The sequence below is a fragment of the Atractosteus spatula genome, chromosome 10 (genome assembly GCF_055471065.1).
Source record: "Atractosteus spatula isolate fAtrSpa1 chromosome 10, fAtrSpa1.hap1, whole genome shotgun sequence".
In the NCBI taxonomy this organism is placed as follows: Eukaryota; Metazoa; Chordata; class Actinopteri; order Semionotiformes; family Lepisosteidae; genus Atractosteus; species Atractosteus spatula.
The window spans coordinates 30,152,476-30,179,254 of record NC_142715.1 but is presented as its reverse complement, the minus strand read 5'-3'; the positions used below and the strand labels follow the sequence as shown (position 1 = coordinate 30,179,254).

At 41.5% G+C, this 26,779-nt stretch overlaps 1 protein-coding gene and 3 non-coding genes across 4 annotated transcripts; 1 reads left to right on the top strand and 3 right to left on the bottom strand.

Moving 5' to 3' along the window:
- Nucleotides 1-4,336: 4,336 nt before the first annotated feature.
- Nucleotides 4,337-4,418, top strand: trnas-gcu (transfer RNA serine (anticodon GCU)). Its single transcript has one exon. It is a non-coding gene; the product is annotated as a tRNA-Ser (tRNA).
- A 6,809-nt stretch (nucleotides 4,419-11,227) lies between these two features.
- Nucleotides 11,228-11,309, bottom strand: trnas-acu (transfer RNA serine (anticodon ACU)). The gene has a single exon. It is a non-coding gene; the product is annotated as a tRNA-Ser (tRNA).
- A 2,673-nt stretch (nucleotides 11,310-13,982) lies between these two features.
- trnal-caa (transfer RNA leucine (anticodon CAA)) lies at nucleotides 13,983-14,093 on the bottom strand. The gene is made up of 2 exons: nucleotides 14,056-14,093; nucleotides 13,983-14,028 (listed from the first exon to the last, which is right to left on the bottom strand). It is a non-coding gene; the product is annotated as a tRNA-Leu (tRNA).
- A 7,105-nt stretch (nucleotides 14,094-21,198) lies between these two features.
- On the bottom strand, nucleotides 21,199-23,439 carry LOC148827867 (zona pellucida sperm-binding protein 3-like). The gene is made up of 8 exons (XM_088926189.1): nucleotides 22,882-23,439; nucleotides 22,665-22,780; nucleotides 22,483-22,589; nucleotides 22,229-22,401; nucleotides 22,032-22,151; nucleotides 21,733-21,833; nucleotides 21,582-21,655; nucleotides 21,199-21,410 (listed from the first exon to the last, which is right to left on the bottom strand). The coding sequence occupies exons 1-8, from the start codon at nucleotides 23,437-23,439 to the stop codon at nucleotides 21,199-21,201; spliced, it is 1,461 nt and encodes a 486-aa protein (XP_088782315.1).
- Between the last annotated feature and the right edge of the window lie 3,340 nt (nucleotides 23,440-26,779).

The following is a 26,779-nucleotide window of genomic DNA, read 5'->3' as shown; positions in this document are numbered from 1 at the left end:
GCCTTTTGACATGTGAGGTAGAGGAAGATTTCAATGTGTGTTTGAGTTTTTGGTAAGAAAGAAGGCACTGTGAGGTTCAGATCATAGGTGAGAGGTGAGGTGAGAGTGAGAGAGGCTGGGAGTTTAACAGTTTGATAGTGCGGGGGTAAAAACTGTCTCTGAGTCTGGTAGTCCAGGCCAGAATGCTCTGGTACCGTTTTCCAGATGGTAGAGGGTCATACAGTCTGTAGCTGGGCTGTGTGGGGTCTTTGATGATGCTTAGAGCTTTCCTCAAGCACCGTCTGTCATAAATGTCCTGTATAGATGGGAGGGCAACCCCAGTGATGGACTGGGCAGTTTTCACCACCCACTGTAGGGCTTTGTGGTCAGCAATACTGCAGTTGCCATACCACACTGTGATGCAACCTGTCACTGTGGTTTCTGTGGTGCATCTGTAAAAGTTAGTAAGGATCTGGGGACATATCTTAGCCTTCTTCAACCGTCTTAGGCAGTACAGGTGCTGTTGTGCTTTCTTGATCAGACAGGTGGCATTGAAGGCACAAGTAATAGATTTATTCCATGCTGAATAGAGAAGAGAGAAACACAACGTTTCTGAAGAAGGCTTCACAGCTGAAACATTATCTTTTTTCTCTTCTCTTTTCAGCATGGAATAAACCTATTACTTGTTCTTTTGCAGACTACGCATGCTGACGCAACTACCCACCTGAACTAATGCATGTAAAGCCTTCAGTATGCAATAGTGAGAGTTCAGTTATCCCAGAGTGAAGAGAACTGAAATTTAGTAAATTCATATTTAAATAGAATGTAAATCTTCAAAGTGTTCTGTCACTTCAAAATTATTACAGGAGGGGGGGTGAACCCACGTGGACGCCTTAACCACTTGGTCATCCTGGTCTATAGTGATGCTTTTTTCGCTTGTTTAATATTTGAATATGAATCGGATTCAGACATTTGTAATTATTCACGTATAAAAAGACAACTCCAACTTATCAATTGCTCAGCCATCCTGGGTTCACCTTTCCAGCTCTGTGTTACACAGTTCATTAAATATATTTGTTCACTGAATATATTTCTTATATTTTTGAAGGGGATGGGACTGTACATTGCTAGATCCAAGAAGAAAACAGGGTTATTGAGCCATTGGGCATTCAGAGAATAAGTTGTGTGGGTGAATGTAACCGTGCGCTAAAGTAAAGAAAATCCTCTTAGATGAAGCGCTACAGATGCAGCCAATGAAAGTGTATAAGACTTACAATTATAGTACTGCTGACACAAATGTAGCCTCTATATCAGACCGAAATAGCGATGTCTTCGCCTAATCGTGTGAAGGATCTCCTCGTGAATCTGTCTCCTTCATCAATGGAAATAGAAGCCATTAGAATACGATACATGTTCACCTTTAACCCCGCAGCTGCCGGACGTGCTTGTTTTGGGACTATTTGCAATAAGTATCGTATTAGTATTTGTGTGTCCTTACTGGTATCTTTTAAACTGTGCGGGGCATTCGGTAATATACAAACCGGACAGAGACACAGTAATAATCCTATTTTACCGTGTCCTTCATTTTAATTTACTGATCAGAAAAATCGAAATTTTCTGATTCAAAGCCCCTGCAGTTCGTGCTAATTAGAACCACAACAATATTCCTGAGTCTTGAGCACACGTTCAGCTGGGCTCTGACTTTGTTCAGCACGATTTCTTGTTGCAGTTGAGCTCAGAGCTGGAGATGATCTCCATATTCTACCGCAATAACTACTCCGAAACGTAGTACACAGTAAACACGTTTTAAGTGAAGTCTGGTTGTTAAAAAAATTAAACCAGTGCCCTGTCACAGAAACGTACCCCTGTCTTCCGCGCAACAGCTTCCGCAGCTGCGCATGAGCTCTGTTTACTGTCAGCAGACATTTCCTCATTTCCAATGACGTTTTCGCCTGTTCTCAGTTTTTTAAAAACGGTCATAAACGCCCATGAAGTAATTAATTTCAGTTTGAAGTCTGTTTCTGTTGTCTCGGCTCTTGATGAAGAAAAGCCGTACCTGGGAGACTCCCTCTCTGAAGAAGTTTGCCGTCACCCTGCAAGGGAGAAGATCCATCATTCACCGAGGCAACCGCTGAGACAATTAATATTAACCACCGATTCCAATAACCTTAACTAAAGCAGGAAGATCAGTTTCTGCTCGAGTCAGCTGTTTTCTGACTGGAGACGCTGTGTGTCCGGGCTTAGAGGTTATATAAGAAAAGACTCAGAGAGCTGCGGGCGCGGCTCATTGCTCTGCGCTCCCCGTGCGGAGTGCGCGTGTCCTCCCTCCTTTATTACCTTCGTACACTCCTCTCAAACCACAGAAAACTCCCGGAATATTTCGATGAACAGCTACTGGGTCTTTCTTTCCGAGATCACAGGCAGAAAAAATAAACACGCTGAAAACAGAAAGTTATTAATAATCGTAGGCGAAGATGGGCAAAAATATATATTTCCTAAAATCCAATAAAGTCCAGTCACGTTTAGGTACGATTCTGATGTACTGTATCTGAATAGCTTTGGCACAGTTGTTACAACAAAGAAACAAATAATCTTTTTTTTTATTTCATTCAAGCTGTAGTTTTAAAACTGTTTATTTTTAATTCTCTAAATAATACAGAACACAATCACTCATTGTAAGCGTCTGACCATTGATATTCCGGAATTGTAAACCAGTACACAGGCGTCGCGAAATTCATGCAAGAGTCACACGCTGGCGGGCAGTTCAGCGAATATGATTCCTTTCAGGGGCCGGATACTAGACAGAGTCATCGTTCGGAGTTTATTCCTCCTCTGCCGCAGTCTTTGCCTCGGACCACCCCTCTTGGCCCATTTGCGCTGTATTTTCGATTTTCTGTATAGAACACCGAATATCTTGAGGAAGTCTGGCAAGCGAAGACTGCTGGATTATTGAGGTGCAAACATTGTTTCAAAATCAACATCCTCTGCTATTGCCGTTGCTCCTTTGATAGTTTCTTCAAATTCCTGATCTGACCTTCAATATCGAGGGATATTGAGCATAAAACCATACAAATTCAGGTGGGTCTGCGTCAGCATGCGTAAGCTGCAAGGGAACGAGTAATAGGTTTATTACAAAAAGAAAACAAAGTTTCGGCCGTGGAGCCTTCAGGTGTGCTAAGAACACCTTCTCCACACTTGAAGAAGACCCAATGCATGAAATGTTGTGCTTTTTTCTTCTTTTTTCAGCATGGAATAAACCTACTCGTTCCTTTGCATACTGTACAATGCAAATTGTAGCTTTCTTTAGATCGCCAGTTTTATTAAAATTCCAGCCTTTTTTACAGTTATTTTAGATGTTTGGCAAGGTGTAATAGCCCCTCTCGCATCCTCAGCTAAAATATTTTAAAAGTACAACAAAATTACATTATATTGAACAGCTCTTAGGTTAACATATATATTCAAATTAAGGTAAATATCCGAAAATATTGAAATACAACTCCGGCGATCTGTCGTTTTTGCTTGTCAAGTTCTCAAACAATTTTGCGTTGTATTTTAAATTACTTTAGCTGAGGATGCAACGGGAGTATAAATGAATTCTCCCGCCACCCATTAGAACATAGATTTCCATGGGTGAAAACTATCTGCTTGGAAGTTGCCGATGTCGGTAATTATTGGAAATTCCCGGTAATGTTGACTCTGGTACTCAATTGTTTACTACTGCAAATATCAAAATAGTTAAGGTTTTGCAGATAAATTAAATTTCTGCGGTGATGATGTTTTCTTTGGGTAAACATTTCACATTTCATCTTTCATAAGATATATGATTTAAAAAAGTTCCACAAAGGAAATGAATACATGCATTAAACCAAATCAAGCCCTCTGTGAGTGTCCCAAATGATCTGTTCTGTAAAACAAGACAGGAAGAAAGGTAACGCTAGAATTTAAACCCAGGATTTCCTCTTTATTTAACAGGTGCTTTAACCAGCTAAACCACGGCGCCGGCAGAGCGCTATTCTTACAACCGCTTGGACACACCGCTCTGAGACATCTGCGTTCAGTATGCACTGAGCCTGCTCGCCGAACAAGTTGCCTCCTTTTCATGCACTAGCAGCCCCGATACTAAGAGACAGGATGAGAAATGGCTTTTATCTGGCACTTTTCATATCCAAGGAGATCAATGTGCTTTCCGTGTACAACAGGGTGTCCTCTATACTCGCCACTGAAGCACAGGACACGCCTGGTGGATTGACATCACTCAAACAAAATAGTGAAATGGCAGGTGGAAGAGGAAAATGACCATCAAGAATGAAGATGATTTTGAGCGCGCCAACTCATGTCTGAAGGGGCTGTCTTTCTCGACGAGGTGGCCGAGTGGTTAAGGCGATGGACTGCTAATCCATTGTGCTCTGCACGCGTGGGTTCGAATCCCATCCTCGTCGTCTTGAGCTTCTTACTTGTGATCTGTTTCTAAGGCGGGTTTGTGCACTTTTGTGTAGAGCAGTAATATTTCTAGCGTTGGCTGAACATGGCTTACAGCAGTAGCTGACAGACAATAGTCTCTTAATATTTAGGTTATATTTATGTTTTGTACTGCTTTCACCTGATATTAATAGTAGTCCTGATGAACGGTTTTGGGACATGGCGCATCTTGAAAAATGTTCTTGTTAATTTCAGTTTGGAAAAAATGCACACACCAGAAACCGGAACTGGTCGTGTTTACATAATGCGCAATGCAATAGCAACGTTTGGATTTGAAAAAAAATCTTGCTATGAGTCCTTAGCTGTTACAGGAGGCGTTTTAGGACTTTAAGCTCATAAATTCATTTTACATTTCTACTCCATCAATATTAGCAATGTTATCTTTAGCTAGCACTAAATGTAGCTCTAAATAAATGTGTTCACTTAATCGTGTGTAGGATCTCCTCATGAATCTGTCTCATTCATCAATGGAAACAGAAGCCATTAGAATACGATACATGTTCACCTTCAACCCCGCAGCTGCCGGACGTGCTTGTTTTTGGGCTATACGCAATGAGTATCGCATTAGTAGGTTTGTGTCCTTAAAAATGTAAGGGACGTTCAGTTACAAACAAACGGGACAGAGACAAAGTAACAATCCTATTTTAATGTGTCCTGCATTTTAACTTACTGAACAGATAAATTGAAATGTTCTGATTCAGAGCCCCTGCAGTTCGTGCTTATTAGAACCACAACAATACTCCTGAGTCCTGAGCACCAGTTCAGCTGGTCTCTGACTTTGTTCAGCACGACTTCTTGTTGCAGTTGAGCTCAGAGCTGGAGATGATCTCCATATTCTACCGCACTAACTAGTCCTAAACGTAGTACACAGTACACACTTTTTTAAAAACAATTAAAAATATTACACAAAGGCTGTAAAGCACACTCTGAATCGATCCGAATATTTGATTTCCGCAATCCGTTTAGGCAACAACAGGCAACGTGATGCTTCTCCAGCAAAGCATTTCTCAGTTTTGTGAACTACTGGTGCTTTTAACACACCAATCTTTGTATAGCATCAGGTTGGCTGAGTGGTCTAAGCTGCCAGATTCAAGGATTTCTCTCTTTCTATTGCTTGGGTGTTCTGCTCTCTGAATAGAGATGTGGTTTCAAATCCCCCTTCTAACAGCTGCTCCCTTTTCCCTTTCCTGCATTTTTCCGGTCTTCTTGTGCTCGCTGACAACGACAGAAAGAGGAAAACGGAGAAACCGGCTTGCGGGCACATGATGGGCAGGGAAATGCTTCGTGAACACTTCAATGTGATTAGCAGAAAGTCAAATAGGCTTCGATTTCTCGAAGCGTTTTAAATTAAGCGTTTTTTTAATGCTTAAGTTAAAAGACAAAGCAAAGGATGCAAACTGTAAACTCTCTTCACGTCTTATAGTTTATGAAATAAAACAATTTCTTACTTTCTTAATAATTTCTTACTGCTGATAGACGATTTATTGCATTTTAACACAATTACAAACAGTTTGGGTTAAACTGTTATTCACACACTCTAACGGAGAGAAATGTTAGTGTCTTCAGGTGTGTGAGCCCATCTCTAAAAAAATAAAAAATAAAAGTTATATGAAATTAATTGTTCTACTTTTTAGCTTGCATAGCCTTATGAATATTTCGGTTAAATCTTTTTTTTCTGTAGTAATTTCAGTTGATATTAATATTAGTCATGATTTACAACTTTTGGACATGGTTCATCTTAAATAATTTTGTAATTAGTTTCAATTTTGGAAAATCGCACCCAGAAGCTACCAAAACTGGTAATGTTCATATAATGTGTAATGCAATAGCAGCATTTTGGGTGGGAAAACAAAAAGTATTTCTTGGTATGAATCCCAACACTTCATAAGCGGGGTTCGAGGACTTCTCGCTTCAGATAAAGCTGTCAATACATCATAGATTTTTACTCAATCAATAGCAGTGTTATCGCTACCGAACACTAAATATAGATCCTGGCAATACTTCGTGAGATCTTCGTAAGAAAATCCAAAATACTACAGAAGCAATCAAATGTATACGTTTCTTTTGGATCTAGAATAATCTAGGATAATTATGAGACTCAAAATATGCCCATCTTTTCTTTTTTCAAGGACAAGTGGATTATTGAGGTGTAAAGATGGGTTCAAAACCAAAATCATCTGCTATTGCTGCTTTTTCTTTGATAGTTTCTTCAAATCCTTCAATTGATCATCGATATCGAGGAATAATATTATACAAATTGTGGTTTTCTGTTAATTGCCAATTTTATTGTAATTACATCTTTTTTTACAGATGTCTTGCATGTATCACAAGGTATAATAGTCCCAGTGCGTCCTCAGCTAAAATGTTTTAAAAAGTACGACAAAAGTACAATATGCTTAACAACATTCATGGTTATATCTATATTAAAATGAAGGTAAATATACCAAGATATTAAAATACAATTTTACAGTCCTAACCTAACAATGCTTGTGAAGTTTTCTAATAAATCTGAACTGTAATTTTGAGATCAAATTCAATGAGTTAAAATACACAAGTAGTTCACTAAACTGAGTTTCTTCCCTGAAATGATTTGCTTGCAAAGCATTAAGCAGCTTTGAACGGATTGCGGGAATCAAATATACAGATGGGTTCAGAGTGTGCTTTCCAACTTTTGTGTAACATTTTCCTTTGATAGGGCAAAGTTGTCTTCACTATCTGGGTTAAATAAAAAGGAGTGACATCAGTGTAAAACAGCTTTCCTTCTTGGAGAACAACGGTTGTGTTCAAAATTTCTAATTATTTTGGTTTCAAGATCGCAATTTAGTGTTAAACATAGAAGCCAGCTGGATAAATCTGTTACACGTCATTTACAATGGCCTTTCAACTAATAGCCCGTGCAGGGATCAAACCCCAGCTGTTGGTACGAGTTGCATAAGGCTCTGCAACATGCAGATGAGAAACTAACCTCTGCTTCTTCATTATATACACAGTGAGCTATATTTGCGAGCCTGCTGCTCCCTACGGGCTCTGTATTTGATTGCGGAACAAGACCGGCCATGGAGAAAAGAAGTGAGAAGGGTGTGTACATTAAAAGGCTCATAGCGTCCCTGGGAGTGCTCAGACCACCACCCTTTTGGTTAACAACCGACTCACAAAGACTCATATACAGCTTAACACTCCTCGGTCTCAGTAAAAGTGATACACTCCGTAAAATTTCTGGAGATTCAATTGTTTTTAAAGGAAAATCACCAACATCTGCTGGAGTTTTTCATTCTATGCTGCAATTTCTGAAGGGTACCCTGTGAAAATACGAGTTTTGACGAGAAGGGATGGACATATAAGGTCAGCAGGCTTGGGGAATTGGACCTTATGATTAAAGCTGTGGGTTCAGCAGCATCAGAACCTGATCAGTATCAGTTGACTCCGATATACTTTGAAAATTAACTTCGGGATTTAGAGTCAGACGTGTTACAGTTGCACCATGGGGTACTTAATTAAAAAAATAGAAAAACAATCAGTGTTCCTGGATCTGTTATCGAGAACAACACCTGCACAAGAGCTGCTCAGGAAAAATAAAATGTGGTCTGGGAAGAAGAGACTCTCTTCAGAAGAGCGGTGCTCCTCACAGGAGGAAAAAAAATCTTTTTTTGTGAAACTGATTTTTCTCCTTTGGGGAATTCAAGTCCATAGACAACTGTGACCTTGTGGCGCAACGGTAGCACGTCTGACTCCCGATCAGAAGGCTGTGTGTTCAAATCACATTGGAGTCAGCTCATAGTTTTTCAGGTTCTGCTGGTCCTGAACATGGAATTCACACCATGCAGTTGAGCTCTGTGTGTACACCACATAGATAATCTAAACAAAATAGAGCTCACACAGCGAATACACTTGAACAAAAGAGAAAAGGCACAGTTCACATCTGCTAAACATCAGGTCCGACTTCAGAGACAGCTACATCAGAAAATGAAATGGAATCCTGGAAGTTTCAGGTAACTTTTTTTAATACAGGTTCAAGCAAACCTGCTAGGGAGTTTCAGGACACTTTTGTTTTATTAAAAAGTGTCTGAAGCCTGAAGTAAATGTAATTTAAAAAAAATGCTATTGGGCATTAGCTGGTGCTTTTTGTAACGATTTGCTATTTCATGCTGGAAAAAAAAAGGAAACAGACCCAACGTTTGCTTTCAGGTGCAGTTTATTACATAATAGACATCTATTACTGCGGAGCCTGAATAAAGTTTACACGAGCCAGGTAGAAGTCGAACCTACAATCTTATGATTCGAAATCAGACTCGTTATTTATTAAAACTCTGGTATATCACATAACCTGAATTGCACCATAGTATGCTCAGCGCTGCTACTAGTAATACACCGCCCTGTCTAAAATTTCAAATTGAGAAACAGGTGTTTTCTACATTTTTGTGAGTTTTAAAATATAATCTCTTTAAATCAGACAAAGGGTTTATGTGTCGCGCTGAAATTCCGACTGATTTAGAATTAAAAAAAGACTGTTTTCTTCCACAATGCCGAGAAATGATCAAATCTTTCACTCTTGTAGTAAAGCAGACCTCGACGGGTGAGCATTTGCTCCGGTAAGTTAGGTCACGTATCATGTTAAATCATTTCTTCTCAACACATTTCCTGGTGCATGTTTTCTCTATGAAAAAAATGACATTTTTCCCTTGCGCGATTTCTTGTTTTTTTTTATCAAAGCACACAGAAAGAAAAAAGAAGAAGAAATAGTGTCACAAAAGAACTCTGTCGCCCTTGGGAGATGTCAAACGCATTGGACATGAAAAATGCCAGATTAAAGCCAGTTCTCTTCGTTTCTCAGTGTCGGGGCTGCTATATAAAAGAGGCAGTTTGCTCTGAGAGCAGGTCCAGTGCTTACTGAATGCAGATGTCTCAGAGCGGTGTGTCCAAGTGGCTGTAAAAGGTGATGGTTGTCCTGTCACCGTGCCTGACTTAGTTAAAGCACCTGTCTATTAAACAAAAGAATTTAGATTCAAATCCCAGCTGTGTCTTTCTTCTTATCTTGTGGTACAGAACGTACCATTTCGGGCAATCACAAAGGGCTTGATTTCGTTAAATGCATGTGTTCATTTCCTTTCTGGAAAACTTGTTTTTCAAGAAATTCACACAGCTTGCAAAAAAATGAAATTCAATTCTTGGTTATCAGTGCAGAAGAAATATTACCGGCTGGCAAAAAGTGACTTGGAAAGCAATCAGTGGAATTGTGTTTTGACAGTCTCTTGAGAACCTAAGCTAAGTTTTTAGAGATACTTTGTCAGCTTGACATGAAGGCAGAAAACAAAAGCTTTACTGTGTCCTCTCAACCCAAATGCGCTTTGCCACCTTTAGCGTTATGCAGGGAACAACGTCTGCTGAGATCACTTTCGAGTCAGTGCAAATCGTAGTGTTTTAATGTTGGTTGTGCTGGCGTACTGCTTCTGTCTGTGAAACTTCAATGTTTTGCTTCTTCACGGCGAATCGTTGGCGGGAGTTGAGCTTGTTAAATCTTTGCACACAGCTCCATCAGAAATAACAAATAGAACATTTTTGGAACAACAATAATAATAATAAAAATCTTTCAATCCCTTGATTGCATAAGAGTGCAAACCCTTTATATAGGGGGTTGTAGCTGTTGAAATGTAACCAGTCACATCCCAAATCATGAACAAAGGTTATTTGCCTTCGCCAGACATCAATTATTATATCAATGATTATTCCTATTTAATATCAGTTCATCTCATATAACGAACCAGATTTCAGAGAACAAACGTTCAAACTGCACAACAGAACCTGAATCCATCTGCTGATTGTCACAAATTATCTGCTGAGCTGTTTTAAGTGTCCGGCCACCTCTGTCCTTCCTACTTTGCAGTGGGCACAATTCTTTCAGTTTCTTCTCTTGTATTTTCCTTGCTATTTTACTGTCTCTTTCTTCCATGAGGAAATGGATCCACAGCCAAAACCCTGCATTTCTGCAGTGTCAGTCAGTGTAGAGAGAAATACTTGCACAGCTCCAGTGCACCACTGCACCAATCGTTCTCAACAGCAGTGTGCAGTGAAGTCATGCCCAGGTTGTGAGTTTCCTGGAGAAGTCTCGCCTGTGTTTTCAGCTGCAGAAGATCGCTGTTGAATTTATGTTGGTTCTTCTGTTACTTTTTCTGCTCGATGGCCTCTATTAAATCAGGCACACCTGCTTCCTCGGCAAGTTACTTTATCGCTTCTCACAAACCAACATACTGCAGGTCCCTCTAATACCGTCACTGCTTGTGGGCCACGTGTTCCTGCTGTCAGCCTACTATACCACGTTCATGCACATCTAGAAACATTACTACTCTAGTACAAGAGTGAAAAATGAAACGAAAACACAACCACTTAGAAAAGGGTAGTGCTTTGCTGTGGCTCACTTGGTAAAAGTGCTTGGCTAGTCAACAGGACATCCTGGGATCAAATCCCAGTGGTGCCTTTATTCCTGTCTTTTTGCACCATTTATCAGTATAGACAACATGCTTCTGCATTAAGTTTAATGGAGGTGTTCATTTAGTTTTTGGCACAACTTGTTTTTGTGTGTAAGTCTTACATGTGTTCTGTCACATCTGGGTGTTAAATTAATAGATGTGTTGTGTTATTTAATATGATTTGACTCCACGCTTGTGTTTCTCGGGAGACAGCAGAAATATTGGGGATTTGCAGCTACAGAAAAATATATGAACTTTATGGGCAAATGTAAGGTTACGTTAAAGAAAAAAAAAATCATTGTTACTGATGAGGATGGGATTCAAACCCATGCGTGCAGAGCACAATATATTAGTAGTTAATCACCTTAACCACTCAGCCACCTCACCTAGAAACCCACTCTCTTCAGACATGATTTGGCGCCCTTAAGATGACCATCTTTCTGCATTCTTGAGGGTCATTTTCCTCTTCCACCTGTAATTTCACTATTTTCCTTGGGAGATGTCAAGCCACCAAGCGAGTGCTATGCTTCGGTGGCGGGTGTAGAGGACACCCTGTTGTACACGGAAAGCACATTGATCTCCTTGGACATGAAAAGTGCCAGATAAAAGCCATTTCTCAACCTGTCTCTTAGTATCGGGGCTGCTAGTGCATTAAAGGAGGCAACTTGCTCGGTGAGTAGGCTCAACGCACACCGAATGCAGATGTCTCATGGCGGTGTGTCCAAGCTGCTATAAAAGAAGAGCGCTCTGCCGGCGCCATGACAAAGTTGATTAAAACACCTGTTTAATAAAGAGGAGATACTGGATCCGAATTCCAGTGGTACCTTTCTTCCTGTCTTGTTTTACAGAACATGTAATTTGGGACACTTACAGAGGTCTTGATTTGGTTTAATGCGTGTATTCATTTCCTTGCAGAACCCATCTTGCTTTTTTTTAACCATATAGCTTACGAAAGATGAAATGCGAGCGAATTTTTTGTTCACCAAAAGCATGTAAATGAAAAAAAAGCAAGGTGCAAGCATTTCTGTGGTGCAATCGGTTCGCATGTTCGGCTATTAACCCAAAGGTGGGTGTTTTGAACCCACCCAGGGACGCACTTCTTCCTGTAGTAAACATCATCACCGCAAAAATTTTATTTTTCCGCAAAACCTGAACTATTTTGATATTTGCAGTAGTAAACAATTGAGAAAAGAGTCAACATTACCGGGAACTTCCAATAATTCCCGACATTGGCAACTTCCAAGCAGATAGTATTCACCCATGTTCATTTATGTTCCAATGGGTGGCGGGAGAATTCACTTCTACTCCCGTTGCATCTTCAGCTAAAGTAATTTAAAAAACAATGCAAAATTGTTTGAGAACTTGACAAGCAAAAACAACAGATCGCCGGAGTTCTATTTTAATATTTTTGTAAATTTACCTTAAGTTGAATATAAATGTTAACCGAAGTGCTATTCAATATAATGTAATGTTGTTGTACTTTTAAAATATTTTAGCTGAGGGTGAGAGGGGGGATATTACGTCTTGCCAAACATCTAAAATAACAGTAAAAGAGGATGGCATTTTAATAAAACTGGCAATCAAAAGAAAGTTACAATTTGTATGGTATTATGCTTAATATCCCTCGATTTTTGAAGGTCAGATGACGAATTTGAAGAAAGTATCAAAGAAACAACGGCAATAGCAGAGGGCGTTGATTTTGAACCAGTGTTTGCACCTCAATAATCCATCAGTCTTCGCTTGACAGGCTTCCTCAAGATATTCGGTGTTCTATACAAAAAATCGACAATTAAGCGCAAATGTGACAAGAGGCAAAGACTGCGGTAGAGGAGGAATAAACTCCACACGATGACTGTATGTATACGTCTGTCTAATATTCGGCCCCTGCAGGGGCATCATATTCGCTGAACTGCCTGCCAGCGTGTGTACGGGCTTATAATTCAAGAATATCAATGGTCAGACGCTTACAACGGGTGTTTGTGTTTGTATTATTTAGAGAATTGAAAAAACATTTTCAAAACTACAGCTCGAATGAAATTTAAAAAAAGTTTATTTGTCTCTTTGCTGTAACAACTGTGCCAAAACTATTCAGATACATCAGAATGTAACTAGATTTTATTGGATTTTAGGAAATGTATTTTTGCGCATTTCTCTATACGATCAGAATACCTTCCTGTTTTCACCGTGTTTATTGTTTCTGCCTATGACCTCGGAAAGAAAGACCCAGTATCTGTTCACCGAAATATTCTAGGAGTTTGCTGTGGTTTGAGAGGAGTGTATGAAGGTAATGAAGGAGGGAGGATACGCGCATTCAGCACGGGGAGCGCAGAGCAATGAGCCGTGCCTGCAGCTCTCCGAGTCTTTTCTTATACAACCTCTGAGTCCGGACACACAGCGTCTCCAGCCAGTGTTGAAGGTTTACAGTTCAGAAAACGGCTGTCTCGAGCAGAAACTGATCTTCCTGCTTTAGTTAAGGTTTGGTTATTGTGGGGGTTTAGCGCTTGTATCTCTCTTCTCTTACTAAACACTATCTACTGTAAAGTATATAAATAGAAGCTAAAATGCAGCTAAAATACTTCAGTAAGGCCGAGCAGATAGGAAAGTTTAATAAAAATGTTATATGATCTATGTTCTAGTTGCCCATATTTTTTTTAACTCTCTGTTCGAGCTCTGATTTAATCCTCTCGGCTCCTGCCGCTGTCACCGGGAGAGTGGCTGCATTCCATAGGGCTACAGGCTGATTTCACAATGCCACATTTAATGAAATACATGGGAAACCGCAAGGAAAACAATATGTTTTAATACATCTTCTTCTGGATTTATATTTCGGTCTTTCACCTTTGAATGCATACCTTGACTGTAAATCTTTACTCGATTACAGGCACCCCAAACAGTTCTTAAGGTAGAAATCGAAGCCTATTTGACTTTCTGCTAATCACATTGAAGTGTTCACGAAGCATTTCCCTGCCCATCATGTGCCCGCAAGCCGGTTTCTCCGTTTTCTTCTTTCTGTCGTTGTCAGCGAGCACAAGACAGGAAAAATGCAAGAGAGGGAAAAGCTGTCAGGAGTGGGATTTGAACCCACGCCTCTCTTCAGAGACCAGAACACCCAACCAATGGAAAGACAGGAGTCCTTGAGTCTGGCGCCTTAGACCACTCGGCCATCCAGACGAGGTACTGTACGTAAGCTGGTGTGTTAAAAGCACCAGTAGTTCACAAAACTGAGAAATGCTTTGCTGGAGAAGCGCCACGTTGCCTAATGTTGCCTAAACGGATCTCGGAAATCAAATATTCGGATCGATTTAGAGTGTGCTTTACAGCCTTTGTGTAATATTTTAAATTGTTTTAAAAAAGTGTGTACTGTGTACTACGTTTAGGACTAGTTAGTGTGGTAGAATATAGAGATCATCTCCAGCTCTGAGCTCAACTGCAACAAGAAGTCGTGCTGAACAAAGTCAGAGTTCAGCTGAACCTTTGCTCAGTGTGGTGCTCAGGACTCAGGAGTATTGTTGTGGTTCTAATTAGCACGAACTGCAGGGGCTCTGAATCAGAACATTTCAATTTATCTGTTCAGTAAGTTAAAATGCAGGACACGTTAAAATCGGATTATTACTGTGTCTCTGTCCCGTTTGTATATAACCGAATGTTTAAAAGATACCAGTAAGGACACACAACTACTAATGCGGTACTTATTGGAAATAGTCCCAAAACAAGTACGTCCTGCAGCTGGTAGACCCCTGTAATAATTTTGCAGTGACACTTTGAAGATTTACACTCTATTTAAATATTAATTTACTAAATTTCAGTTCTCTTTTCTCACACTCCCTGGCATAATTGAACTCTCACTCTCGCATACTAAAGGCTTTACATGCATTAGCTGTGATACAGATTCTAATAAAGACAGAATGAAACAGTTTGTTTTGTGTCTCATGGTGATTCTCTTCTCGATCCAAATGAAATGTTTAATATGATCCCTCGAGAAAGAAAAGGAGTTAATTTCCGCCTGGAATGATTGATGCTCCATCAAACATTTTGTAATATCTCCGGAAGTTTATACAGTAGAATCCTAGTTTGTGGCTTAAATTCAAGGTAAACAAGACTAAGGAAACAAGTTGGAAACGATGTCGATCTGGGATTTAAATCATCCGGAACATTTCACTACATTGGACAGTATGTGCCAGAGAGCAGCTCCTGACATCTGTTGATAGCTCAGTTGGTAGAGCGGAGGACTGTAGCGGAAACAAGAGGGAATTCTTAGGTCGCTGGTTTGACTCCGGCTCGAAGGAAGGTGTCCTCTGTGTATTTCATTCAAACAGTTAAAAGAGCCTATCTTTTTTTACTCAGACTTTGATCAAAAGCTCAATAAACGACGAAGCAGAGGCTCTTGTTCCGAATTCAGCTCACGTCTGATTGTCTTGTTTTGGCCAAGATCTGATCTTTGAATTCAGGGACTACTCTGTCTGCTTTGTACAGTAATTCAAAAGTAGATACAAATGTCACATTTTTATTGTAGATATAAAGGTGTTCTGTTTTCAAAGGATAGGTACTTAATTGGCTTTATGATTTGGTTTTGATTTTGTATCGTTGTATTATTAAGTTTGTGCTTTTGGTGTTTTTAACATATTGTGAACTTATTTTTGAAACAAATGCTTACAAAGGCAGACATGGCACACATCTCTTTATACCAGCGGTGAATTGTATATTTGTATTAAGTAGAAGCTACTGCGCACTTCTGGGAGTATAACAGGTTCGATATAAAGTGGCAAAAATATAAAAGGGGAAAATACCCCAGACTGGGTGTAAAGGCCTCGTTGTGACTGTTGTTTTATTGTTAAATACGGCATACTGTGCACGAAATGTTGCAGAAACACAATCTGATAGTTAAATAATTATTATTTAAATAATTTGATAAGTATGAGGCCCCGGATCCAAATATTCAGTTCTGATTTTTTTTAAGTGATATCTTCCCTTCCTCTGGTAGAAGTAACACGATGTGAGTAATTGTTTTTTGTTCTTTTTTTTTTTCACGTTGCGATCCAAAAAGCCTCAGATGCACAGTCTGACAGCAACCAAACCAGAATGGATTCTGCTGGGAGCCGGACTGAGCTCATTCTTGCTCCCTGTGCTGAAAACAGAATTAGCTCTTACCTGAGCACCATCTACAGCTGCTGGATTGTACTCTACGTCCTGCTGCTCCAGCAATTATTTTGACGAAAGACAGATCACTTGTACGCTTTTAACCTTCTCGCAGCTACAGGCGAGACTGAAGCTGGCGATATAAAGGCACGCACTGGTACACCTTCTCTAACTTTCACAATCGCGATAAACATTTTTTAAAGACCTTTGAAAAACTAGATATAGATATAGATAAAACTAGATAAAAAATATGAGCTTTATCGGTTTTTACATTAATCGATTTTGAATCAAATTTGATCTTTTTACATTGCATTTTACGTTGAAATGTAGCATGCATACAGTACCTAATCCACCAACGGACAGAGCAATATTTTACGTTGCCTTCCAGAGCTTCCAACGTGTGATGGATTTGTATGGGTGTCTGTATGATACCACTACAGCACTGGCGCAGGTGCAAAATCCACTTTCACACGACTTTTTCAGTGTCTTCTCTCTCAAATGGACCGAAGCACAGGAGCCAATATTAGAGAAAACGACAGGTGTTTAAACAGAGGATGTCCCAATGTCTGGGACAACGCATTGTGATTTTGTGTAAACGCAAATGGTTTCTCATTTAAAAGCCAACAATATTCTTTTTCTCCCTGGCGCTAATAAGCTACCACACATGCAAGCTGTTGTGTGAAAGAAAATTCATATGTCCATAGGAAGGCAGAATAAAATCCAGAACTGTGTTGGTGATATCGATAAACAGGGCTCATGTTCACAACAAAACTTTACTGTATAAAAAGTTAAAATTCGTAAATATATTTTTTTTTATTATGGCTTTGTCATTTACTGTAGTTATTCAGGAGAACATTATGTTAATCGTATAGATGAAACGTTTAATATATTCAGGTGGGTAGCTACGTCAGCATGCGTATCTGCAAAGGAACAAGTAATATTGTAGGTTTATTCCATGCTGAAAAGAGAAGAGAGAAAACAACCCTGAAGAAGGTTTCACAGCTGAAACGTTGTGTTTTCTCTCTTCTCTTTTCAGCATGGAATAAACCTATTACTTGTTCCTTTAATATAGTGTTCGGTTTGACTCAAAATGCTTTACTACTACAAGAGAGAATTATAGTATGGAGGATGAGACACATTTATGATTTCTTGGAATAAAATGTTTTTTCTTTGCATTCGAAATGAATCGAAACTTTAGCGCGACACACAAACCCTTTGTCTTTTTTAAAGATATAATATTTTTAAACAGACAAGTATAGAAAACGTTTTTTTTTTTACTAAGCAATTTTGGCCGGGGGCGATGTATTACTAGTAGTGGCGCTGAGGTCACTATGGTGCAGTTGAGCACCGTAAGATTAGGGCCAGTGACGTAATGTATAACGCATCTGACTTCGGAACAGAAGATTGTAGGTTTGACTCCTGCCTGGCTCATGTTGCTTTTTTAACACGGTACTGTCTGAAGATCAGCTCCTGGTCTGAGCTCAATAGCAATGCAAAACTGTGCGTAACAAAGCTGGCGAGCAGCTGAACTTGTGCTCAGTAGTCAGTACGGTGCTGAGGGTTCAGTACTGGCGTTGTTCTAATTAGCACGAACTGCAATGGATCTGAATCTGACCATTTCTATGGAAGCCCGTTTCCGCCAGGGAGTAAAAATAAAAACGCGCTATGGTATCTCAGAATTCCAACTTAGTAACTGAGAATTGCGACTTTAAAACTCAGAATTCCGACTATACAGTATATCTCACATTTGGGACTTCGAAATAGCCCATATTTCATTGTCTGTCCTTTTGTTACTGTAACGGATTCTTGTGCCCTCGCCGCTCCCACCCTACTTCGTGCCTCACTGCATTGGCTCGAACCCAGGCCTTGCCAGCTGAGCTAAAGGAGAGTTTCTTTTTAAAGTGAAAAAGGACATACAACGGAAATATTTAAAAAGTATACGTTTCAGCTTTTATAATTGTGAATTCTTCTGGATGTGAAGTGTCTATTTCTGTATCTTATTTCATCTTCTGTCTTCGTTTTTGTATTTCTGGTGTTTAAATAAAAAAAAAAATTAAAAGCCCACCGTCCAGTATTCCATTTGTGTACTATGGAAACCTCACTACCGGAAATGGGATTCCATAAAAATTAGTGTAATTAATTTGATTTTTATCAGGGCACTGTACATGACAAGTCTTCAGGCTTATTGATCCTATGATCTTGTACGATTCATCAATATAGTGTAACGGAACGGCCAACATACAATTTTTAGTTCAGGTGGGTAGCTGCGTCAGCATGCGTAGGCTGCAAAGGAACATGTAATAGGTTTATTCCATGCTGAAAAAAAGAAGAAAGAAAATATGTTTTGGCCGAAACGTACCAGTAAACTTTACATGAACAATACCAGCCAACGATACATTATCATTTCACACCGGTTCTACAGGAATCTATAGCAGAGCCCTGAGTTGACTCCCAGAGTCCCACTGAGCCCATAGAATTCCACATCACCCCTCACTCCTGCACACAGTCCGCTGAGAGCGCCTGTCCATAAACTACTGGATTGAGAATGGGATCAAATAATTCCCCATTTTCTTAATTCTACATCAAAGGACTGTTAAAGGTCTATCTGAAGGCATCGATTCGTATTCTTAAACCAGATGAACGCCTGGAATAAGTTAATATTACTTATAAATAGTCGTACTACAATACTCCAGTTGAAGGCACGCTTCTAGCTTTGTGGTACTCTGGTGCGTCACAAATTTATATTTGAATTTCTGTGGATGAACTACTATAGGTGTACCCTCGCTCACTTTCTTTAGCGACAGTCGTTGCTCTTCATCTGAGTGATGTATTTGCCTGTTTTTCAGTTCACTTCCCTGCAAGGAATATTTACCTCAGAGCTCTCTTTCACAGACTGCAGGAGCTATGTTTGTTAACAGGTGTTATAGTGATGACATCTTTCTGTATGATCAGGACAGGAGCTGCAAGTCCACTGTGTTGTGGCTCCAGTACAATTTTAGCTTATTATTAGAATACTTTTTAACAGCGACAGATTCTTAAGATCACGAGGTGTTTACGATATTATTTCAGTATTAAGATGTTACTACATTCGGAACTGTCCCATAGGATTCAGTGTTCTATTAGTTTGGCACTAAACTGCTTAGTCTATTGCAGGAATTGTACTTAGTCCTGTCCTGTAGTGTCCTCTAGAGAGCAGCAGCTGTTTCCTTGGGCTCATTGCAATTGGTAACATTGTGATTACTGAGCAGGGGACTAAAGTCAGCAGACGAGCGAGTTGCAAATCGGTATTAATCTGGCATACAGAGCTGCATGCTAATCTCTGGATCATCTCCAGTTAATGTGATGCTGTTCTTACCTTGCAATTGACCCAATCTGACTACTGGCACCAACAACCCTGTTATTAAAAATAAACTTCTTGTGTACCTACCGTGATACATAAGTTTGGTGGAGAGGTTTGGCAGCCCATATTCAGTCAAAGGTGTGTGTGCAGATCACTGTGATATACAGGCATCAACAAACTGACATACAATATTAAATGTTTAACTGATAAAACCCAAATGAACCAAACCTGAATAAATTAGTGGTGGAAAGGAGTCTTTTTATATAGCAAAAGGTCTCTGATCCTTTGGTAAGAACGATGGGTATATAACCTATTGTCCTCAATCTTAGAAATGAATCCTTGAGCACTGCTGTTGTACCAACGGTCCTCAAAAGTGCTGCCACTTTCCCAGTCCCATAAAAGCCTAACATTACCCTTTCTTGCATAAACTGTAGAACGTGCCTTCACATTTCAGTTGCAGTTTAATCTATTATCACCCTACTCCCCACTTCATAACCTTCAGTCTTCTAATTCTGGTCTCCTAACTGTCCCCCAAGCCCGTCTACACTGTATGGGGGACAGGGCCTTCTGCCGTTACGCCCCCAAGCTCTGGAACTCTCTCCCCAAGGACACCAGAGTCACCTTCCCTAAACTCCTTCAAATTCAGACTCAACACCTTGTTCTGGAGAAGAGCCTTTACTGAACTGGTTCTATTCTTTACCCCTCTGCTTCTACTTTTCTTAGTACCGCCATCCATGGTCTCCTCTGTCTATTGGAATTGTTTTATCCTGTGTATTCTTATTGTAATTATGTCAAGTGCTTTGAGAAGCCACCTTCAGAACCATTATATAAAATAGTTTATCCTAAATCCTTGAAGCTTTAATAGGGCGTTGCAGTAGGGCTAAGAATTAACAGTGTTAGTGGGCCAGCAGGATTTGTGCAAATTATAGGTAGTCACAAAAGAAGACTAGGATTCACTTGAAATTCATGACATGGGACACTGAAACAGGGGAGAGGCTTTGTGTAATAAGCGTTCAGTCCCAATCTACACAGTCTGTGCTGCTGGTAGAGGTGGTTGTGAACACCTGTCTTCCCAGTCTAGTACTGGGATCTCCAGTCTCAATCCTAATACTTCCCATGACTGTCCAATACCACTACTGTGAAACCAACACCCATAAGATAAGACCTCCAAGATTCTAACTGCACCATTATTCACTGATGTTTGTGCACCAGTATTGTTCCTCTACTAAGGAAGGGAAGGGCTACTTTATACCAAGCCCCTGTTGACAATTCCTTCCTTGTGTTTCTTTTAGGGAGTTTGTGCAGCCTAGAATAGGACACCAGATCTCACTCTTACTGGGCACTACAATAGCAACTCACACACCATAAGCACTACCCCTCTCAGAAACAGGAGGATTTCCAGTATATTGAACACCTCTGTCTCTCCCACAGTAAAAAAAAAAGTCACACTGCCCTGCCCAAGGAATAGTGCGGCCATCTTCCCCCAGTACAACGCTTTATTACTCCAGCCATTTTCAGTCCTCATTGGCAGCAATACGGGAAGCATTCTTGAAAGGGGAACCCCCACAAATACTTCCATTTATTAATGGGTCTCACTTCCCTTGCAATCCTCCACCCCATTCAAACCTATAAACCATAAAGAAACAAGGGCAGGCAGAAGGGTCTTTCACAGCTTTATTGAAATGTTGCCATTACAAGCCGAGTGGAGGCAGGAGTCACAAGGGCCAGGCTGGAGCCTTCATTCAGGCACCTGGGGAGGAAGAAGGAGAACAATCCAGCTGAACTGCAGGACACCCACCCCTACAGGAGCTCCTCCTGCCAGACCCTACCTGTCCACTGGCCAACATCTCCAAAGTCCTCTGCTCCCTCCACATCCTCACTGGTGCTCTCAGCATCTTCACTGGAGCTCTGAGGGTCTCCCTCCTCATCCTCAGTCCAGTCAGCTCCCACATCCAGAGGAGCTTCTACTGGTGCCACAGCCACCCGACTGCTGGTCACCAGGCTCCTGGTACCTATGGACAAGCAGCACCCAGGAGTGAGGGATCCACTATACCCAGAGTCCCACAGTGATGCTACTCATCTAAACAGTCCCTTTGTCCAGCATGGGATCATTCCTCAGTTGTCCAAGCATGGTTGTCTCTTGAGCAGAGATGCATCCACAAGGGATAGAGAACCAGACCCACCTTCATTCCAGCTGCCAGCACACCGGGACTCACAGCAGGCACAGACCTCATGGTCACCATACAGCTCCTCCCACCTGGAGGAGAGGAGGACAGGTGAGGCCTCCACCTGGCATGTCCCAGAGCACCCTCAGCAGGCTCCTTGCAGAAGTACCTCTTAGCCTCCCTGCTGTAGGTGCAGGACTTGGTCCCTGGTGTTGCTTTAGCAGGAGCCACAGCCATGACACAGTGCATGTACAGCTCAGTCACTTCATGCTGCAAGAGGGAAAGTCACAGCATTAAGGGATCAAGGCCAATAGAGGGACAGAGAAGGACCTTCTGCCATCAGTGAAGTCAAGCTGGCAGCTCTAGGCACTACAGCTGCCACAGTCTGGTTCACATCTAGATCATGGACGTGAAAGCAGACCATGGATCAGTAGAGCAAGAAGGCTGAGCAGCCTTTGAGAGTAGTACCTTCCTGGACAGCTTCTTCTGGAAGAGGAAGGCATCAATTGTGAAGCGAAGCACATCCTTCTGCTTGGAGGGGACAAACCTGGACAGGCATCCATCTGCCTTGCTGTCCACCATGCACCCGGGGACAAGGACAAGGATGAACCCCTGCAGGTTCTCGGGGCTCCTACCCACCTCTCCTCCCAGAAGGGGCCGTACCCCAAGTTGTCGATCACAGGGAAACGGGGCTGGGAGTGCTGGTCCGGTTTCTCCGTTACGTAACACGAGTGGATGTACAGCCTCTGCTCCACTGTGGCAAAGTAGGCAGTGGCCTGGAAGTACATGGGCTGACCCAGGAAGTACTCATCCTTAGGAGAGAGCCGGACCCAGTGGGCTGGAGAGAGAGAGAGGCAGCATTACACCTGCACACAGCACCCCCTGCAGGCAGGAGGAGCCACTTGCTCAAGGAGCTTACAGTTGGTGGTGAGCAGGACAAAGCTGTGCTTGTTCTTCAGGTCCTTGAAGAAGGTCCTTCTCCTGGCCCATGTGGGGACATAGCCAACCTTGTAGGAGTAGTGGAACCTGCAGGACAGAGGGGATGAGGGGCTTCTGGTCACTTTCCCAGCAGCTTCTCAGCAGCAGCAGAGCCCTGCCTACCTGTTGTAGGAGCACTTGACCGGCACAGAGAAGGGAATGAAGCGATGCACAGGTGCACTGGAGGAGGGTGGGGCATAGCGGAGAGTGTTGGAGTACACCAGACGGCCCTGGACAACCTGCAGGGTCACAGAGGAAGGGATATTCCCACGAAAGGCAACCCCGACACTAGCCCTACAGCTCACATTGATACACTGCATGTAGATGAAGACCCGCTTACCGATCGCTCGGTGCCGCACTCGTGAAGCCCGTAGATGAAGTAGAAGTAACTGCGTGTGGTTCGGCTGACGCTGCAGTTGCCCAAGGTCACCTCCGATGGCCGACAGCTGAAGCCGAACAGGAGCCGACTGACCCTCACGTACATCCTGCTGGAGTCGCACCACACAGCCACTCCTTGGGTGCCCCCGATGGCCGGGCGAGCCGGCTGCCGCCCTCGCTGGGGAGGAAACAGGACGCTCTTGATGTAGGCGGGTAAGGGGCGGCTGCCGGCTTCGGGCTTCATCTTCTCCTTGTCGAAGTAGGGCGAGTACGCGTCTCTGGACACGGGAAGGCGGCGAAAGTCGGGAGCCAAGGACTGCGAGTCGTTCTCACTTGCAGACAGGTCTTCGGAGGGCGCATCTGCCAGGCTCAAGTCCTCCGACTGGGCTGCGTCTTCAGGAGCCGGGAGGTCGGCCTGGAGCGCTAATTCCCGAGAGTCCCAGCCAGCCGGCCCGGCAGAGATCAGTGCGGGGAGCCCGGCCCCTGCGCACAGGCACAGCACAAAGAGAAACGAGCGCATTGCCAAATTGACGTCCCGCTAAACTGCTACAGAAGTAAGACAAGTAAACCACCAAACTGTGTTGAAGCAAGAGAGCATAAAGTGTGAACGCGGTGACTAGGTTTTTATACTAGCAGGACTATGCTACCACACACATGGTCACACTACCGCTCAATCAACACAATCAATTACACACAGAGACCCGGATTGTTCTCAGCGTCTAATTAGAACCTGCTTCCAGTCTGAGGCGGGACTCCGTGAAGCCGCCTGAACACTTTCCCGTGTGTATCTGACCTCAGCGGAGGAGTTCCACGCAATTTCGACAGAATTAAATCACCCACACGTGTAAAATTTGCTCAGATTAATTTATTGTTCAATTAGTTTCTAATTTACGAGGACAGTGTGTTAAACTCGCTGTCAGACAGAGTACGGAACATGCGACAAGTCCGACCACACTTTCTTTTATCGAGGGGGCTGTTCTATCAACACGTACCGCATTGAAAATAATTTTACTATTTTTCATCTGTAATTGCATGTCATATTAAAATGGGTAATACAAGCATTTCTTTGCTTCCCAGTAAAGAAATACTGATCAGCTTTTGACATGATCTGATAATAATTTGTCTGATTTTCCAGAGATTGCTTTTGCTTCGCAGCACTGAGAACCAATGGAAGCCCGTTTCCGCCAGGGAGTAAAAAAAAACGCACTATGGTATCTCAGAATTGTGACTTAGAATCTCAGAATTGCGACCTAAAAACTCAGAATTTTGAGTTTATATCTCACATTTGCGACTTCGAAATAGCCCATATTTCTTTGTCTGTCCTTTTGTTATTGTAATGGATTCTTGTGCCCTCGCCGCTCCCACCCTGCTTCTTGCCTCACTGTATTGGCTCGAACCCAGGCCTTGCTAGCCGAGCTAAAGAAGAGTTTCTTTTTTAAGTAAAAAAGGACATACAATGGTAATATGTAAAAAGTATAAGTTTCAGATTTTATAATTGTGAGTTCCTCTGGATGTGAAGTGTCTATTTCTGTATCTTATTTCATATTCTGTCTCCGTTTTTGTATTTCTAGTGTTTCAATATTTTAAAAAAAAAAGCCCACCGTCCACTATTCCATCCGGGTACTATGGAAGCCTCACTGGCGGAAATGGGATTCCATAAAAAATAATGTAATTAATTTGATTTTTATCAGGGCACTGTACAAGACAAGTCATCAGGCCTATAGATCCTATGATCTTGCACGATTCATCAATATAGTGTAACGGAACGGCCGACATACAATTTGTAGTTCAGGTGGGTAGCTGCGTCAGCATGCGTAGGCTGCAAATTAACACGTAATAGGTTTATTCCATGCTGAAAAAAAAGAAGAAAGAAAACACGTTTCGGCTGAAACGTTGTGTTTTCTTTCTTCTTTTTTTCAGCATGGAATAAACCTATTACTTGTTCCTTTGCGACATACAATTTGTACGATCTGGTTGCAGTGATGACGGCACCGCCCTCCCCTGCGCATAACAGGGATGCTGGCTGCCGGGACTAAAGAAAGTGTTCTTTAGCTCAGCTGGCAGGACCTGGGTTCGAGCCAATGCAGTAAGGCACAAGCTAGAGTGGGAGTAGCGAGGGTACAAGCCCTAGAACCCGAATCCGTCACAATAACAAAATGACAGACAATTAAATATGGGCTTTTTCCAAGTTGCAAATGTGAAATATAAAGTTGGAGTTCTGAGTTACTAAGTCGCAATTCTGAGTTACTTAGTCGGAATTCTGAGATACCATAGCGCGTTTTTTTGTAACTCCCTGGCGGAAACGGGCTTTCATACATTTCAATTAGTCTGATCAGTGTAGGACAAGTTAATGTAGAATCATTACTATGTCTGTCTCTTGTTTGTATATAAATGAATGTCTTTGACAACTTAATGTTAGCTTTTAATTTAGTTTTACGATGTAGGTCATGCCTTAACATATACACGAGCATACGAAATGTCTCACTCCTGATTCAGCTCATGCTCCATAGGAGAGAAGAGATTCCTCCTGCTTCTCGCACAATCATATTAGAACAGAAGCCCGTGTCGCCCAGCTCTGATTCAAGAGCGACTCGCATCTTCAGCCCTTTTTTATTCGTGATCCTAATTTTCTTTAGTTATGATCAATATTGAACTTTTTCTAAATAAAACGACAATAATCAAACATGCAGGCAGACTTTTAAAAAGTATTAGGAGCTGACAGGGTGCCCCTTTGGAATAGTTGTCAGAAAATGTGAGAAAAGGAAAGGTACGTAAGTTCTCACACACAGCATTAGAGATTGGCATCTGATTGGAAAAAAAAAACTACCTGTCTCCCCAGCATTTAACGGTGCTGTTGTTTTGATTTTACATATTGTTAGCATTTTAATGAATTGTTAAAAGATTGATACACAAATCGCTAAATAAGAAAACGTGAAAACCCTAGCTGTAAGCAATTGGCCATTCATATTCCTGAATTTTAAATCCCTGTGTTTATCTGTATCCGAATGCCTGGTGCAGCTATTTTGAAAGCGGAGTCTACGATTTACTGTATTGCAGAAGCGTATTGTTGCCACCAAGGAAAAAAAAATCCTGAGTTTACAGGAGTAAAAGAGGAAACAAATGCAAACACCGTTTAGAAAAAACACACACGTTTTAGGCCTTAACCATGACAAGGATGGGATTTGAACCAAGACGAGCAGAGCACAATGGATTAGCAATCCAAAAAGTGACACCTGTTTAATTTTCTTTTCGTTTCCTCGATTTGTAGTACGCTCCTCAGTCCTTACAACCGATAAACAAAACGACTTCATGTGCCACAGCATTCTGCTGCAGGTACTGTTTGCACCGTGTATTAGGCGAACCCGAATTAAATATTTCAAATATGTGAAGAATTTCATGAAAAAGATCACAGCCAATGTCAGCTAATCGGAGCCTGTAGGTAGCTTGAACAGAACAAAACGATCTGAAGCCGCAATTCTTTCATAGAGTGTATTGTGACACTCTAACCACGCTATTACTGCTACTTCTGCTGCCGTTGCTTTAAACTCTACTCAGCGGGCAAGTAAAGTTGTACAAGGAATAGACTACTTTGAGCCGTCCAAATTCCATTATGTGAATTTAAGCCTTTTTTTATTAATAACAGCATTAGTAATACAATGCGTGCTCAGAAACGTTACTTATTAGCTTATGAAGCAATATTGTTTCGACAATTTGCGGTCTTCAAAACGTAAACGCTGAAGTTTTTATACTTCCTTGTGAGCAGATCACCTTTGATTTAGAAAAGGAAAACTTACTCCCCTGTTGCTTTCATTGCAATATCTGAATCGAGACCCAAGCGCTAAGAAAGCTGAAAAACGCAG